General features: G+C 41.7%; 1 protein-coding gene across 1 annotated transcript in view; it reads left to right on the forward strand.

Moving 5' to 3' along the window:
- The window catches only part of LOC106808136 (la-related protein 7-like), a 13,334-nt gene extending 1,142 nt beyond the window's left edge, over window positions 1-12,192 (forward strand). The window contains exons 2-15 of the mRNA XM_014810715.1: window positions 1,745-1,869; window positions 2,171-2,249; window positions 2,611-2,711; window positions 4,812-4,892; window positions 5,195-5,359; window positions 5,898-5,949; window positions 6,454-6,548; window positions 6,830-6,917; window positions 7,379-7,538; window positions 8,130-8,248; window positions 8,600-8,733; window positions 10,566-10,716; window positions 10,970-11,064; window positions 11,316-12,192. Coding sequence (XP_014666201.1) covers window positions 1,747-1,869; window positions 2,171-2,249; window positions 2,611-2,711; window positions 4,812-4,892; window positions 5,195-5,359; window positions 5,898-5,949; window positions 6,454-6,548; window positions 6,830-6,917; window positions 7,379-7,538; window positions 8,130-8,248; window positions 8,600-8,733; window positions 10,566-10,716; window positions 10,970-11,064; window positions 11,316-11,372 — 1,500 coding nt within the window. The 5' untranslated portion in view covers window positions 1,745-1,746 and the 3' untranslated portion in view covers window positions 11,373-12,192. The remainder of the gene's footprint in view (window positions 1-1,744; window positions 1,870-2,170; window positions 2,250-2,610; window positions 2,712-4,811; window positions 4,893-5,194; window positions 5,360-5,897; window positions 5,950-6,453; window positions 6,549-6,829; window positions 6,918-7,378; window positions 7,539-8,129; window positions 8,249-8,599; window positions 8,734-10,565; window positions 10,717-10,969; window positions 11,065-11,315) is intronic.
- The last annotated feature ends 3,982 nt before the right edge of the window (window positions 12,193-16,174 follow it).

Raw genomic sequence — 16,174 nt, forward strand, 5'->3', positions numbered from 1 at the left:
AAGTAGCGTCGTTAGGGATTTTCGGATGATACGTCCTCTTTACATCCTCTTTATATTTTCACGGCATGAACATTTCCTGCAGGATTTCACGAGATATCTCTGGCGGGAGTAGGTAAGAACAAAGGCCAGAGTTATAATTCGAACAAGTGAACATTTATGTACACATATAGATACCAAGATGGAAGCTGTAGGATGTGTATTCGAGCTGTGATGGTGTGAAGTGAAGCGAGCGTTGAGCAAATTTCGCAATCCCTCTTTCCTACCTGCTCTCTTATTCATGTTGTTTGTGCACGCAGCACAGCGCGGGCGGGCGTTCGGTGTACTTGTGTGTTGCAGATGAGCATTTGACCGGCATTTACAGGTGATTATAAGCGAAATACAGTAGAGAAACATTAAGACTTTGGTACATTTCGTGTTTATTTACCTTTTTTTTTTTATTGAGACGTTCCAAGTGCCTGTGCTACTAACGGCAACGCTCATACTCATAATCATACTCATACTCATAGCCATATAGGGTCTATGTCCCAGGTAGATACAATAATGTAACCCAACAAGAGTAGGGTTACAACGCGAGCCTATTCTTTTCTTTGGAGGAGCCCCTGAGTGATTCACTCAGGGCGGTTTTATGGTGCGTTTTTCGAGACTAGAAGTAGAACTTCCAAACTGGGTTTATTCTAAACACGAACCTTTCTCCGCTATCCTGAGCGGCGATATTTCGAGCGCCATTTCTGTTGACCTGTGATGCACGCATTCCCAATGCGCATAGCATTCGGCTAACTTCGGCTCCTGTGTTGCCTGACATGCTGGCTCTGGTGACATCAATCATCATGACTGACCGTAGGCATCCCATGATGCATTCGATCTTGCAGCCGAAGTTAGCCGAACGCTATGCGTAGTGGGTTAGGGTTGGGTTATATTAGTTTAATACAGAGTATTGTGATACATATTAAGTTCCAGGATAGCGGAGAAAGGTTCGTGTTTAGAATAAACCCAGTTTGGAAGTTCTAGTCTCGAAAAACGCACCATAAAACCTCACTGAGTGAATCACTCAGGGGCTCCTCCAAAGAAAAGAATAGGCTCCCGTTGTAACTCTACTCTTGTTGGGTTACATTATTGTATCTATGTCCCAGGGTACTATCGGAGGGTACCCTGGTAACTATCTAATATGCCGGACCGTACCTCGCCTACTCCAAACCGTACCCAGTTTTCAGCCCCCTCGACCGACTGTTGGTAGGAACTTGGAAGCGTACCGCTTTACAGCAATAGTCTAGGCTTTTTCCCGGTACATCTTTCAAAAATCTCGCATGTGCGAAAATGTCGTAAACATTACAAAAGGAAAACGCATTCCCGATCATCGCGATATTTGCAAAAAGATCGCGCGCATCAGTGTATATAGGTTGAAATTTATTCTTGGTTTCACAGTTTCATACTCCAATCCAACTTTATAAAGATATAAAGATTGGCGGTCTGTATATATATTTCAAATGTGGCGACATCAGTAGTGGACGGAACAGGGACAGTCAGGGTACGGTGGGGAGTAAGCGAGGTACGGTCCGGCATATCAGATAGTTACCAGGGTACGTTCCAGCAGTACCCAGAGAGACATAGACCTTATCAGCCCTACTGACACTGTCGGCACGCGTATCATAGCCATGATTGCAAAACACTGTCTGTTTTTATCATGTTTACAAATTGATGCAATAATCTAATCACATATTGCATGTTTATTTTCAAACATTTACAGCAATGGATAAGGATAAAGACGATCATGAAAAGACTGTGGATGTTTCTAGCCATGGTAAAGGTGACAAGAACTTGAAGAAGTTGAGAAAACGTAATAAGAAATTAATGCGGGATATAAGACAGCAGGTATGATTTCTATATGTTCAATCATGTAGCCGAATCGCAGAAACAACTAGATCTTTCATGTGTACGTGTTGCGTATACTGTCATATCATACATTATGCAGGTAGCCGTACCTGGAATAATTGCTTTCAAGTTTCATATATTTCACACATGTTCTTTCATTTGTTACACATTTGTTGACTAACCTATTATGTGTATATCACTAGCTAGACGAGAAGCTAATGTAGTAGGAATTACATTACTATGGGGATTTTAATGATTAATGACAAAGGTCTTAACTTCTTCTTTCTCTTTCTGCAAATAGATGGAATTTTACTTCAGCGATTCGAACCTTGCAAAAGATCGCTTTATGAAGGAGCAGCTGAATAATGCAGAGGATGGATGTATGTATTCTATTGATTTGATAATTTCTCACAATTGTAACATGGAAACATATAACATATATAACAAGAGTAAGACCGAGGTAAAGAGAAACACAGAACGAGAGAAAGATGCACATAGAGAGAAAGAGAGAGAGAGAGAGAGAGAGAGAGAGAGGAGAGAAGAGAGAGAGAGAGAGAGAAGAGAGAGAGAGAGAGAGAGAGAAGATAGAGAGAGACTGAAAGATAGGTGGTAGATATAGCCCATAAGCTATATAGAGAGTCAGTAGGAGTCCAAGAATGGAACATTTATTACATTTATTGGAGTTCATTAGTGCTGTAGATAAATTTGTTTCTATGGTTTTATTCTTTGCTTTATTTACAGATATTGATTTGTCAATATTTACAAGATTCAACAAAATTCGATCGATGACTGTAGACCTCACGGTCTTGGCAGAATCTTTACAAAGTTCTGATATTCTACAGTAGGTCTCACAGTATAGGTATCAGTGCTCGAAATAAGAAAAAAATGTGGTTGTCCGCGGAACCCGGCATAAATGGTTTCCGCAACAATTTCTGGTTGTCCCAAAAATATCCCCAAATCTCCTATTTTCAATCACATAATAATATGATCAGAAAACACCCAAAAACAGTGGCGTAGCCAGGATTTTTTAACAAGGGGGCCGAAAACCAGCAACTGCGCAAAATAGTGATGACTTGATATATTTACTGGCTCCTCCGCTCCCTCTCCAACCCTACGGCTCCTCTACCTCTCAGCTCTGCAATCTTTGTTTTGGGCGCCATGCGAAAAGGCAACATTTTTATTCATTGTTCTCTGCTCCCAAGATATGTAATTGTTCAGTGGCAGGTCTAGGATTCCAAGGAGGGGGGGGGGAACTTGGAAACTTGGGGTTTGCTGGTTCCAAATCAAGTTCACCTCTCATAAATCAGAAAACCTGACATATACCAGTGTTGAAATAGCAGCTGGTCCCATATTTTTATGTTATTCACGATTTAATTCACGATTAAGATTTCTTGATGTGCTAGAAAACACTCGGATTTGAAGTATGAAACTGAACATTATTGTGCCAGCTAGCCTATACCAGTTGGTTGGGATTGATTGTCATTCAGATGCAAAATATTGAAAGCAAAAGGTTATACACCATAGATTAATTGGGTACCACGCGTATATAAGATAGCCGAGTCGGTTTAGAGCAAAGATCGTATAGTGCTGGAGGCACAAGATAAACCAATCATGCGAAATCACGTGCAATGACGTGTAGTACGCAATGGAGCGCCACGTCCGCCATTTTAGGAAGCAAAACCCGCTCCACGTCTGTTTGATACATAGAAATAATATGGATAACCATGGTTAATATATATATATATATATATTATAATATAATGTAATAGATAATATTTTTATGCCAATAGCTGTATCAAATCTCTCATTCAAGTGTACAAAAATCTAACAATGATTCATAATCGGATGTTACTATGTAGTATGTACACAGTGCAGTGGTGTAGTGTCAGACAGTGGTACAGTGCACAGGCACTTCATTGGACCGTCTCAAACAAATAATGGTAAATAAAAAATAAATGTATCTACTATCAAAGTATTAATGTTTCTCTACCCTATTTCCCCTATTATTGTCGATAACTTGCTGTAATCCGTTTAAATGCTCATCTGCAACACACAAGTATGAAGTACACCGCACGTACGCCCTGTGCACAAACAACACTGCCACTGGTACTACATCATGTATCAACGAAGATTGCACAACTCTTTCACGATGGATTTCGACAAAAAAGAATGTTTTCTCACCTTTCCGTATTCTTGGGAACTGAAGAAAGACAGGTCGGGCTTACACTGACGATTCGAGCAATTTACAGCAGAACAGTAAGCTGAGCTGCAGCACACAGCAGACAGTTGCACAGAGCAGATACAGCAGCACATCCGGAACTTCTGTGAAATTGCTTCCTAAAGGCCGCCGCACACCAGCCGATTTTTCACGCGATTTGATCGGCCCGATAGAAATCAGCCGATATTGGGTAGGTGTGCGCGTTCATTTGTAGACGATTTTATTTTTATCGGGTGATCGTTCCAAATCAAACATGTTTGATTTTGAACTGATGAGCCGATGAGCCGATGAGCGATTTTAAGGCCGCCGCACACCTACATCGCTTCATCGCTTCATCGTTTGAAAAATCGCTGGTGTGGCGGCGGCTTTTAATGGCGGTTGTGGACGCCATGACCTACTACGCTATGATTGGAGAGTGGTTTATCTTGTGCCTCCGGCACTATACGATCTTTGGTTTAGAGTTAGTGCTAGGGTTAGGGATAGGGTTTCTTGGTTGTCCACTGGACAATGTCTCAGACTGGTTAGGTTGTCCGGCGCAAATTCTGGTTGTCTCGGACAACCGGACAACGCTTATTTCGAGCACTGGGTATGGTAAGGTTTAGATAGTTATGATATTATATTCATAATTGTCAAAATTGTATATTTTTTATTTTTTTACTTCTAGTGTAATATCCTTGAAAAAATGAGATTTTTGTGTTATTTTTTGCTTCCTATCTTTACATAGGTCAGTGACGACAAGACAAAGGTCAAGCGGGTTACAGAGGTTGCTCAACTTGAAAATGTTGATGACTGTACAGTATACGTGGTTGGTATATTGAAGATTTATTCAGCATATATCATACTCACTGTGTGTATTTCTGATAAAGTATTGCTCAGATATATTGTTTTGTGTTTTATCGCTATGTTTATGTATGTGTATTACTTCATCAACTAGCTGTCGATCGTATGTATGTTTTGTATCTCATTGGCGTGCATATAAGGAAGAGCTAATAATATCTTATTATTAGCTTTTGATATTATTGATATTATTATTGATTATTGATTATTGATATTATTGATATTATTAGCTCTTGATATAAGTAAACAGGTTGTTTCCCTCTGTTATAGGAGAGGTTACCAAAACATGCTAACCATGATTGGGTGAAGCAGATTTTCAAGCGGTGTGGAAATGTAACATATGTCAGTATGCCAAAGTTTAAAAAGTCGAGCAATTTCAAAGGTTTCGCTTTTGTGGAATTTGATACTGCAAAGGCAGCAGAACTCGCCTGTCAGGTAATATATATGAATAGTCGCTTGTTTTCTTTTAATACATAATGAGCTAATCGCTTAGTTTAATTATTTGGTCATTTATCTGTTTATTTTGAAGCACGTGTAATGCACAAGCGCACCTGTAGGTAACATTTTAACATTTTTTACAAGTGTAGCATGTTAATTACCTCGTTACCATGCAGTCAATTAGCATCGACATATTCAGTTCCTATAATGCATTCCTATCACTTTTGCCAGACCAGTTTTATACATAACATGGATGAATTGCCTACAAATCATTTAGAAATCAATCGAGATTGACAGTGACATGCATTTCAGTATCTTTTCTGACTTGTAGGTTAATTTCAGCAAAATGGTATGAAACTGCTCACGTTCTAGCACTCTTCTTGTAAAATTTTGCTGTAAACTATCTGTCATTTGTATTCATTTACAATTGCACAGTATGCCATGTGCTATACATTACTTCTCCTTATTGGCACTTGTGATATTTCTTGAAAAGAGAGGTTGGTTTGTAATATTCTTGTCATTATTTTGTATGCAGGAACTAAATGAGCCCATCTTGAGCAGTGAAGAAACCAAATGTGACATTATTGGTATGCTTGCATGTTTTTTTACTAGCAGTAGCAGTAAGCTAGGTAGAGAAGGCGAGACAGTGTATTATCGCATTGTGATAATGTCAAGCAAAACCTGATAAAGAAATCTAAATTCATGATGACATTTCTGAGGCTGCAAGCACATCTTACTACGACATGAAAAGAACATATATTTATGATCTATGGGACTTATAAATCAATAATTTTCTCAGCGTGTCAGATTAATAATGTTGTGGTAAGAGTAACCGCCTCACCGTAAAAGCAGATAAATTTATCTGGCGAAGTCGGCTATAAGTAATCAGGGGACACAGTTATCAAAGCCCTGCACTCCGCTAGGAGCAAAAAAGGAAAACCATGTTCTGAATGTATCAATGGTAAAGGTTTAGGTTTGTGAACCTAACTGCATCGGCTTCAAAACAAAGTGGCCTGTTTATTGTTTGTGGCATCTCCGCTCTGTCTTTCTGTTCTCTCTGAAACTGTATGTAGATTTTTGTTATGTTGCAGCTCCCATTAGCAAATCACTTGATAAAGGAGATGGTGGAAATGAATCATGTGCGAAAAGAAACCTGAAGGAAGTAGAGGAGTCGGAAACCGTGAAGGTATGTGACTGTATCGGTTGAGTCACCTAATTCAACATGTTTCCAGTGTAAAACCATGGACAAATAGCACGGGTAATTCATTGTCTTGTCACATACTGAAATACAGATGCGCCAAACCAAATGTTTTGCCTATAGCCAGTATTAGCATGTACTTGATAAATTTTCTTAGGTTGTATGTAAAGCTTTCTTGATAAAATTTTAGAGGCAAGGCTGAGGTTCTGTAGCTTATCGATTGGTGATTTTCACTCCAACACCATTCTGTTTCTAATTGCAATTTTCAGGCAGACCATACGACTGAAGAGCCCAGTGCAAAACGCTTAAAACTTGATACTGAAATCAGTAGTGACCAGAGTCACTCAGAATCTAATCGTGAGTATTTGTAATGATTGTGGTAATGATTAGTAATGAAGTGGAACATTTGACGCTATACTAAGATGGATTCTGATTGAAATTTTATGTAACTGATCTTAAAATAAATCTATCCATAGCGACGAAAAAACGCTGTGGAATATCTACCTATGTTGTTTAACCGATTTTCACATGCATCTATCTATAAAACAGTGATTCAAATAGCAATCTGGTTTCTTAAACTAGATTCTTTTTTTATAAACATTTAAGGAATACCTGCAGGAAGCATATTGCGTATTCTCTAGCTTTTATTTTAATATTTGAAATAATGTTTATTTATTATAATATAAATGAACTGGTAATTTGCTATTCTAAGAATGCTAAATGTAGCTTTTAAAGTTTCTGCTCATTTTTGTAACATTTTAGTTTAATGTTGCTGTTCAATGTATTTCAATATAATATCTGTGAGCCTGTATTTAAAGGTCACACAGATCCAATCACCTCAGAAATTAAAAAGACCAGCAAGTCACACAGCTCACATAAGACTGAAGCAACTCTGGTGGAAAAAAGCAAGCCTCGAAAGCGACACAAAAGGCACAAGGAAATTCCAGAGGAGTTGCATCCTCTTAGAGTGATGCCAAAGTATAGTATATTAACTATATTGTGTAGCAGTTCGACCTAGTTACCTATGCATGCAGCTCTGCCAGCACAAGCAGTGCGGCACTGTGTGTTAATCTATCTCCATAATATTCAGAGTAGAAAGCTGCAAATAGCTTTATGCACATTTTCATATCAGATAAGCACGTGTGTAAAATTGAGCTCGAAACAGAGTGTTCAATTCACGGGTAGCGTATGAGATGGGTAGGCTAACCAGTTTTATTTTGTTTCAACACTTAAATAGCGTGATTAAAATAACAATTTCATCCATCAGTGTTGATTGTGCAGATGTGTGAAGAAGTGTTTCTCATAAGCTTTTTCGCTATAGCCTTTTTATTGGTTTATTTTACTGACTATGACATTTAGCTCTATGCTATTTTATTGTGAGTGTAATAATACCCTAACCTACCATCCTGATGTTAACCTAATATTAACTTTAGCAACCTCACCACGATCTAACACAGTGTCAACGGTTTTTATTTATATTAGTAATTGCTAAGTAGCATGAAAGCCCCCAAATGCAGACTGTGAATTCTGTTTCTAATCCCATTGAAGTTGATAACAATATTTTCACAGAAAACAGTGGTTGGAGTTCAAGGTCCAGTATCGTGCGCTGCAAAAGTTGCAGATGGCTTCTTTGAAGGAGAGCCTTCTCATCGGAAACACAAAGCCAGTGTCGAAACCACCACTAGTAGGTGAATATGCATTGTGGTGTTTTTCTACAATTGTAAATATTGTAAATAGCATTCAAAACGGTAAGTTTCATCTTCATCACTGCAGGAAGCACATGAAATAGTGTGAACTATAGTAAATGCTGGCACGGTTTAAATTTAGGTGTTGATTTATGTCTCTTTGATATATAAATGTTAAAAATTGGTATGTAGCGTAAATGAACCCCTGATTTCACTGAGAATAATGCTGAAAGCCAGAGTACTTTAATTTTTAGAATTGCTTGTAACTCCGAGAGCTCAGTGAGTGACTGCATGCAAGTACTCCTCTCCTTGCATTGCAAATGTTTTGTCTTTACCAAACATATCTTTGCACAGAGACGCCAGTGAAAGGTGCAGCACAGATGGAAAAGGCTTCAGCTTCATTGCTGCCAAATCAGCTAGACATAAAGCCTAACGTGTGTTTAAGCATCACAAGTAAAGAGCCAATTGAATCACTGAAAGAGCTAAAGGTAAGCTGATAAAATACAAATAACTGTAAAAAAAAGTGGATTGGGTGTCATTGATGAAGATGACAGAGCAAGGCTGTGTGCTGTAGCTTTACTGCCTCCGTTATATACTGAATATTTAAAGCTTATTTCGACAGAAGAGAATTGGAGAATCACAGCCTTTGTAAATAGCTAATTGGAGACATAATTGCAGGGTACTGCAGCTGATAATATACATATTTCAATACAAATTCATCAAGTTTACCTTTTATTGTCACCACCGTCATCCATTTATTACCTCCGTCAGGGGCTTGGCGGAGGTTATGTTTTCACCGGCGTGTGTTTTGAGTGTTGGTTTGTGTGTTTGTGGGTTTGTAGAGGCGCTGCGTTCGTTCATCGAGCGTTCGCATCGAGCGCTCGCTCTCCTGAACACGCCTCTGTGATGCACGCATTCCCAATGGGCTTCGGCTCCTGTGTTGCCTGACATGCTGGCTCTGGTGGATTTTTGCACCAGGGAGACATTACTCTCTGCACCGGCCATATGAAATCTCGGGTATCGCGCCTCGCATTAACCTGCGAGAGGTGATGTTTTTTTTAAATTAAATGTATTAGTGTTAATTAAATTTAATTAGGGTTAAGGTTAGGGTTAGGGTTAGGGTTAGTCAGAAATGGAGTCGAGGTTGGGAGTAATGTCTGCCCGGCAACCAACCTGCTCTGGTGACATCAATCATCATGACTGACCGCAGGCATCCCATGATGCATTCGATCTTGGAGCCGAAGTTAGCCGAACGCTATGCGTATTGGGTTAGGGTTGGGTTATATTAGTTTAATACAGAGTATTGTGATACATAGTAAGTCCCAGGATAGCGGAGAAATGTTCGTGTTTAGAATAAACCCAGTTTGGAAGTTCTAGTCTCGAAAAACGCACCATAAAACCTCCCTGAGTGAATCACTCAGGGGCTCCTCTCAAGAAAAGAATAGGCTCCCGTTGTAACCCTACTCTTGTTGGGTTACATTATTGTATCTATGTCCCAGGGATATCGAGGGGTACCCTGGGTTCGGTTCGATATATCAAAACGCACCCTGGTAACTATCTGATATGGTTAGGGTTAGGGAGTAGGCGTAGGCGACTCCCTAGACTCGTTAGTGGAGTAGGCGAGGTACGGTCCGGCTCCGGCATATTAGATAGTACCAGGGTATCCTCCGATAGTACGTTGGGGGACATAGACCCTCTCAGCCCTACTGACGCTCATAGTCATAGGGTCTATGTCTCCCTGGGTACTGCCGGAACGTACCCTGGTAACTATCTAATATGCCGGAACGTACCTCGCCTACTCCAAACCGTACCCAGTTTTCAGCCCCCTCGACCGACTGTTGGCAGGAAGCGTACCGCTTTACGACAATAGTCTAGGCTTTTTTCCGGTACATCTTTCAAAAATCTCGCATGTGCGAAAATGTCGTAAACATTACGAAAGGAAAACGCATTCCCGATCATCGCGATATTTGCAAAAAGATTGCGCGCATCAGTGTATATAGGTTGAAATTTACTTTTCATACTCCAATCCAACTTTATAAAGATATAAAGATTGGCGGTCTGTATATATATTTCAAATGTTGCGACATTAGTAGTGGGCGGAACGGGGACAGTCAGGGTACGGTGGGGAGTAAGCGAGGTACGGTCCGGCATATCAGATAATTACCAGGGTACGTTCCGGCAGTACCCAGGGAGGCATAGAAATTAATTAATAAAAAATTTCACATTGAGAGAATTCAGCTGCCTTGGCAGAGGTCTGTGCTCTCCGAGTGCTCTAGTTTGACATATTTTATGCTATTATTTACATTTTCATACTTTGCAGGTACTACTGTCTACTCGAGGATCTGTGACTTACTGTGACATCATTGAAGGGCAGACTACAGGATTTATTCGCTGCCCTGATGAAGAAAGTGCGGCAAAGTTGGCATCGTCTTCATCATTGAAAGAAGTCTATGACCTACAAGTGCTCTCAGGTGCAAATTGCTATAAATCCCAACTTCGTTACCGATCATCAGTAGGCTGATCGAATGGCAGTAACACAGGCAGTAGTGATTTATATCCTCGTGTAGTAATACCACTTCATAGAAATACATATAACAATGGCTTATACAAGATTACTAGGCAATTCTAGTGTATATAATTTTTCTGTCATGCTGTGCAACTTATTTCATAATCAGCATCCTTGCCTTCACATGTTATTAATATTTATAATTATACCTATTTTAGGGGAGGATGAACAAAACTACTGGAAGAAAATTGAAGCAGATAGACAAGCCAGATATGCAAAGAAGCAAAATCTCAAATTCAGAGGAAAGGATAAGGTAATATCACATCAGAAAAAAAAAATTCGGTGACTAAATAGGTGCTGTTATTCCAGACTAACTTGCTTCCATTTCATCGTATTGTTGCACGTGTGCGTCTATAAATTAGTGCATAGTTCCAGTTTTCCAAGTGGATAACTAGAATCATAAAAGTGTTCATGTTATTTCAATTCACTTCATTTCGTTCAATTTCTTCATGATAATCACATGACTAATTTTTTATAATATAAAAAACACCCGTATTGCTTCAGGTTATCCATAAAATTGAATTGGAGACCAGCAAGCGAAAACACATTCACTTTGAGTAAGTATATGCAACAGTTTGGAAGGATCAGCCATTAAAACATGGAGATTAATTCATTTCATGCTCAGCACATCATTATGGCTTAATCGATCTATGTCAGTATCGTGTATATGGCTTCATGATGGGTATAGTGTGAATACTTTTTATTCCCAACCCATACCACATATTAGTTAGTGAGACTACCATCTTGTCAACGTCTGTATTTGTGGTCAGAGTGTTGATGGTTGTTATTGTTAGTAAACTGGAAACTTCAATCGTTCATTCTCTGTTGATTGTGTAATAGCTGGGCTGTAGCATTCAGCCAAAAATGTTATGCGACCAAGCCTATGATCACAACTGTGACTGTTAATGGTCAATGTGAAATTAATATTCAAATTTAAGAGTTTGTTTTGGCAATTATGAGTAGGTAAGATCCTACTTACTGGTCTAAGCACATAATACACTTTTCAACTTTTTATTTTTTGTTTAACCTTTCAAAGCAATAGTGTGTTAAATACTGTAATTGCTCTCACCAATAGTGTAATATTCTGAAATTTGGCCATACGTTTTCATAAGATCCCAATGTTGTGTAGTTTTACAAATCCATTTAAACTACTGTCATGTTCGTCTAGGCCCTAGGGTTTATTATTATTACGTTCACAATACGTGTTAAATACTGTAATTGCAGTAACCTCTCACCTATAGTTTAATATTCTGAAATTTGGCCATACGTTTTCATAAGATCCCAATGTTGTGTAGTTTTACAAATCCATTTAAACCTTGTATTGATTGTCAGTCAGCTGCAATGTTCTAGCAAATTTCACTAGCTGGCTCAGCGTAAGTTTTGGATCNAAAATGCTTGGGGCGTTGAGGTAGCTGAATAACCCGCGGATGCGAGGCGGCGTGAGGCATGTGGAGGGAGGTTTAGGAGCCAATATTCTCAGCCTAGGAGTCCATCGTATTGACAAGACGCGTTGGTTCTTGTTTTAGAAGAGCAAGAATTCTGCTTAATGCAATACCATAAAATTATGTCAGACTCGCAGGCAAAGTAGAATAATGTTGTCGTGAAATAGCACTATTCCGCTTTTTCCGTTGTACACTCTAGTATATTAGCTTCTTGAATGATCAAGGTCAAGGTAAAGGTTGAAATAAAGTCGCAGTGACCTGCGTGGGCAGTTTTTACCCGATCTCGGATCATCTTCAAATTTGGCATGAAGGTGCGTTATGGTAAAGCCAAAGACGCCAATCGTTTTTTGTGTGGGCGGAGTCTCTGTTGCCATGGTAACAACATTTTTGTTGGAAATATTGTAGAACCTGTAACTTGTGCTGTTTTTACCCGATGTGTCATGGAATTTGGCACACAGGCCGATAAACATGTCCTATATATATATATGTATTAATATATATATATATATTGATGACAATCATAATTGTAAATATAAATTTAAATACAAATTAATACAAATATTTAATTTTTAATTTTAATTTTTAATTAAATTTTTTTTAATTTTTAAATGTTAATATTTAATATCAATTTAAATATAAATCTTCTAATACAATATAAATTTATGACAATCCGGGTAAACAAGTGCAGAAGTTACAGTCTCTAGAATATTTGCAACAACAAATTGGTTTACCATGCAGAACACGATGACTCCGCCCACACAAAAACAATAATGCGTCTCGCTTACGAAACGCACCCTTCATGCGCAAATTTGCAAGATGAATCAGAGAAGAACTGCAGCGCGTAGAGCGTCACAAGGAAATCCTCTGCTGCGGGGCGGCGCGACGATGCCAAACCCATAGATACCCCACGAACTTTTCGTTCAGGGATCAATATATCAACTCACAAACTTAGGAGCATGACATATCTGCGGATGAGCAAAAGCTTTTACATAAAGAAAAAAACAGATCTGCATTATTAAATTCGCAAATAAAGCAGCCGAAGTGTTAATGCACCCGCAAGGAATTAACAGCTTCATTAATGATCAGCTAGGAAAGTAAGTTCCGTGACAACGAAACTGCCCATGTATCAAGTAAATAACTCATTGCGTAACAACCGATCGAATTAATACAGCGTCAGTCTGGATTAATCTTGCAATTTCCCTGCACTGCATGGCCCTCTTTTGTTTGCATGACAGAGTTCGGCGGATTAGCTGGTCTTCCTCGGCCTCCCAGGCACAGCCTTCGCTCGGCCTTCCCAGCAGCCTCCCTCGGCCCTCCCAGGCAGCCTCCTCGGGCCTCCAGCAGTCTCCCTGCGGCCTTCCGACAGGCAGCCTCTCCGGCCTTCCCACGGCAGCCTCCCTGGGCCTTCCCTAGGCCAGCCCCCTCGGGCCTTCCCAGGGAGCCTCCCGCGGGCCTTCCCAGGCAGCCTTCCCTCGGACCTCCGCACCCCGGGTTCCAGGCACCTCCCTCGGTTCCCACGCCTTCCAGGCAGCCTCCCTCGGGCCTTCCAGGCATCTCTCCCTCGGCCGTCCACGCCTCGGCCGCAGGCAGCCTCCCCGCGGCCTAGGCTCTCCCGCGGCCTTCGACCAGACAAGCCCCCTCATACATCCATACATAATACTCACAATCTGCATTGACCACGCTTTCATTAATCTACCATCATTATCCGTATTCATTCATAGATGCTGATTAAATCTGCGTAGACATTTTTGGATAGTTGTAATTAATTGTCCGTACGAACAGGCTCGACGTCACGCTGTGGCCATGGTGAGAATTCTGAAAAGCGGAGCAACACGCGGGCGTTGTGCTAAAGACATCTTCTTATTAGCCGCGCCATAATTAACTGCTAGTCACCCTGGTTTTCCGCGACTTAATTAGTGCTTACTTGTGCAAACGCTGTAGATACATGCATATAGAGGCACGCGGTTGCTAAGTGTGAGTCCAGGGCAGACGTGCAATTACTAGAAGATTCATTTTGGCATGCCATAGAGCGCGTTCAGCTTCCCCGAACACTTTCCAACGCCCACAGCCAATACAAGCAAGACACTGTCGACATTACCGTCCCAGCATGCATGCCGCCTAGCAGTCGCTGATCAGCTAGTAAGTCAGCTAACTGTTTAAAGTCCTGCTTATGTATTGAAGTCGGCCCACTGTTTAAAGTCCTGCCTATTAGAAGTCAGGCTCACTGTTTAAAGTTCCTGCTTATTTATGAAGTCAGGCTCACTGTTAAAGTCACTGCATTTGAATTCAGTGGCTCACTGCTTAAAGTCCTGCCTTGGTAGTGAGTCAGGCCTCACCTGTTTAAAGTGCCTGCTTATTTATGAAGTCAGGCCCTTCCACTGTTAAAGTCTGCTTATTTATGAAGTCAGGCGCACTGTTTAAAGTCCTGCTGGTAGTGAAGTCAGGCTCACTGTTTTAAAGTCCTGCTGTATTATGAAGTCATGGCTCACTGCTTAAAATCCTGCTTATTTATGCAAGTCCAGGCCTCACTAGTGTTAAAGCTCCTGCTTTTTTATGAAGTCAGGCTCACTGATTTATAAGTCCTGCTTATTTATGAAGTCAGGCTCACCTGGTTTAAAGTCCTGCTTAGTTTCATGAATTCAGGGCCTCACTGTTAAAGTCCTGCTTATTTATGAAGTCAGGCCTCACTGGGTTGAAGTGGTCTTGAGTCCCGCGCATTCAGTAGATTCTGTGTTTAAACACCCAGATAATAATGTTCAAGCTCAGACATCGCCTAACGCGTGCTCACTTCCGATGCAATCACCGACGTGCTGTCGCTGCACCGGCACGAAGCCCCACACAAGATGCCGGAGTTTTGCTGACAATGTGACGGCGCGTGCGACAACTGCTCACCCCAGCTTTGTACAATTATGGACCGCTGTCGACACACCGCGTCCGTCGCCGTCCCCGTTCGATCCATCTCGATCATCGGACGCTCGCCATCGTCTTCAACCTGCCCGTCATCCTCGCCATCTGCAGGTATCCGTTCGCGCCCACCTCCATTGCTCGTGTCTCGTTCGGCAGCCCTGGGCGACGCCAGACCTGCTCGCCAGCTCCCTCTGGCTGATAACGTCTGCTTTGTGCAGCTCGTGAGAAAGAAGCTTAGGGTCCTTGACGGGACATCCAACATTGTCTTGATTGCATCTGGTCGGGGGGAAAGCGTGCAAGCTTCTGCGCTGTGGTCCGTATCGCCTACGGAGAAAACCTCTCCGTTTGTGATAGCTACTCGACCGCTTCATGGCCGTGCTGAAGCCGATGCACGACACGGCGGTACATGACGCCGACCAAAATGCGGGCATCGTCGCACCCAGTGGGACAATGAGTCTGTGCGTCGCGCGCCTCGTGCTTCCTCCTGCTGAGCTTCGCGCGCCGGCGCCGCCTCGCCCTTACAACGATCATCGTCTACTGCTTGGATGTTCACGATCTCCGCTAGTGTGTCACGTGGCTCGCAGCGACGTGCGCCATCTACGCTAAAAGCTCTTACGGCTGCTACGCGCGCCACCGACGCAACTTGGCGATGCTGGCGCAGCGCCAGCCGCCGCAGAACGACGCACGGCTAGCGTGGGGCCTCCTCATGTGCCGCTGTGTCTACGCTGCGTGCTTCGCGCCGTTTCTCTCGCCATGCATCTGATATCGTTCTGTTCGTGGCGCTACGGCCAGCGACAGCCTACTTCTACGTAAAGAGGCGCGCCGTGTGGACGTCTAGCGATGCGGCCTTACCGAGGTTCTACCTGCATCTGCGGTGGCCGCAGCCACCGCCGCTGCTCAACGCTCTTCTGTATGCCTTGCGTCGCTGCCGCAGGCTCAGCGCGGCCCTTCACCAGATCTGCTGCCTGCCTAACAGTATGTTGCCTGGAAGCAGCGTAAACACGTCAACCGAGC

This window comes from Priapulus caudatus, unplaced genomic scaffold (assembly GCF_000485595.1).
Source record: "Priapulus caudatus unplaced genomic scaffold, Priapulus_caudatus-5.0.1 Scaffold255, whole genome shotgun sequence".
NCBI lineage: Eukaryota > Metazoa > Priapulida > Priapulimorpha > Priapulimorphida > Priapulidae > Priapulus > Priapulus caudatus.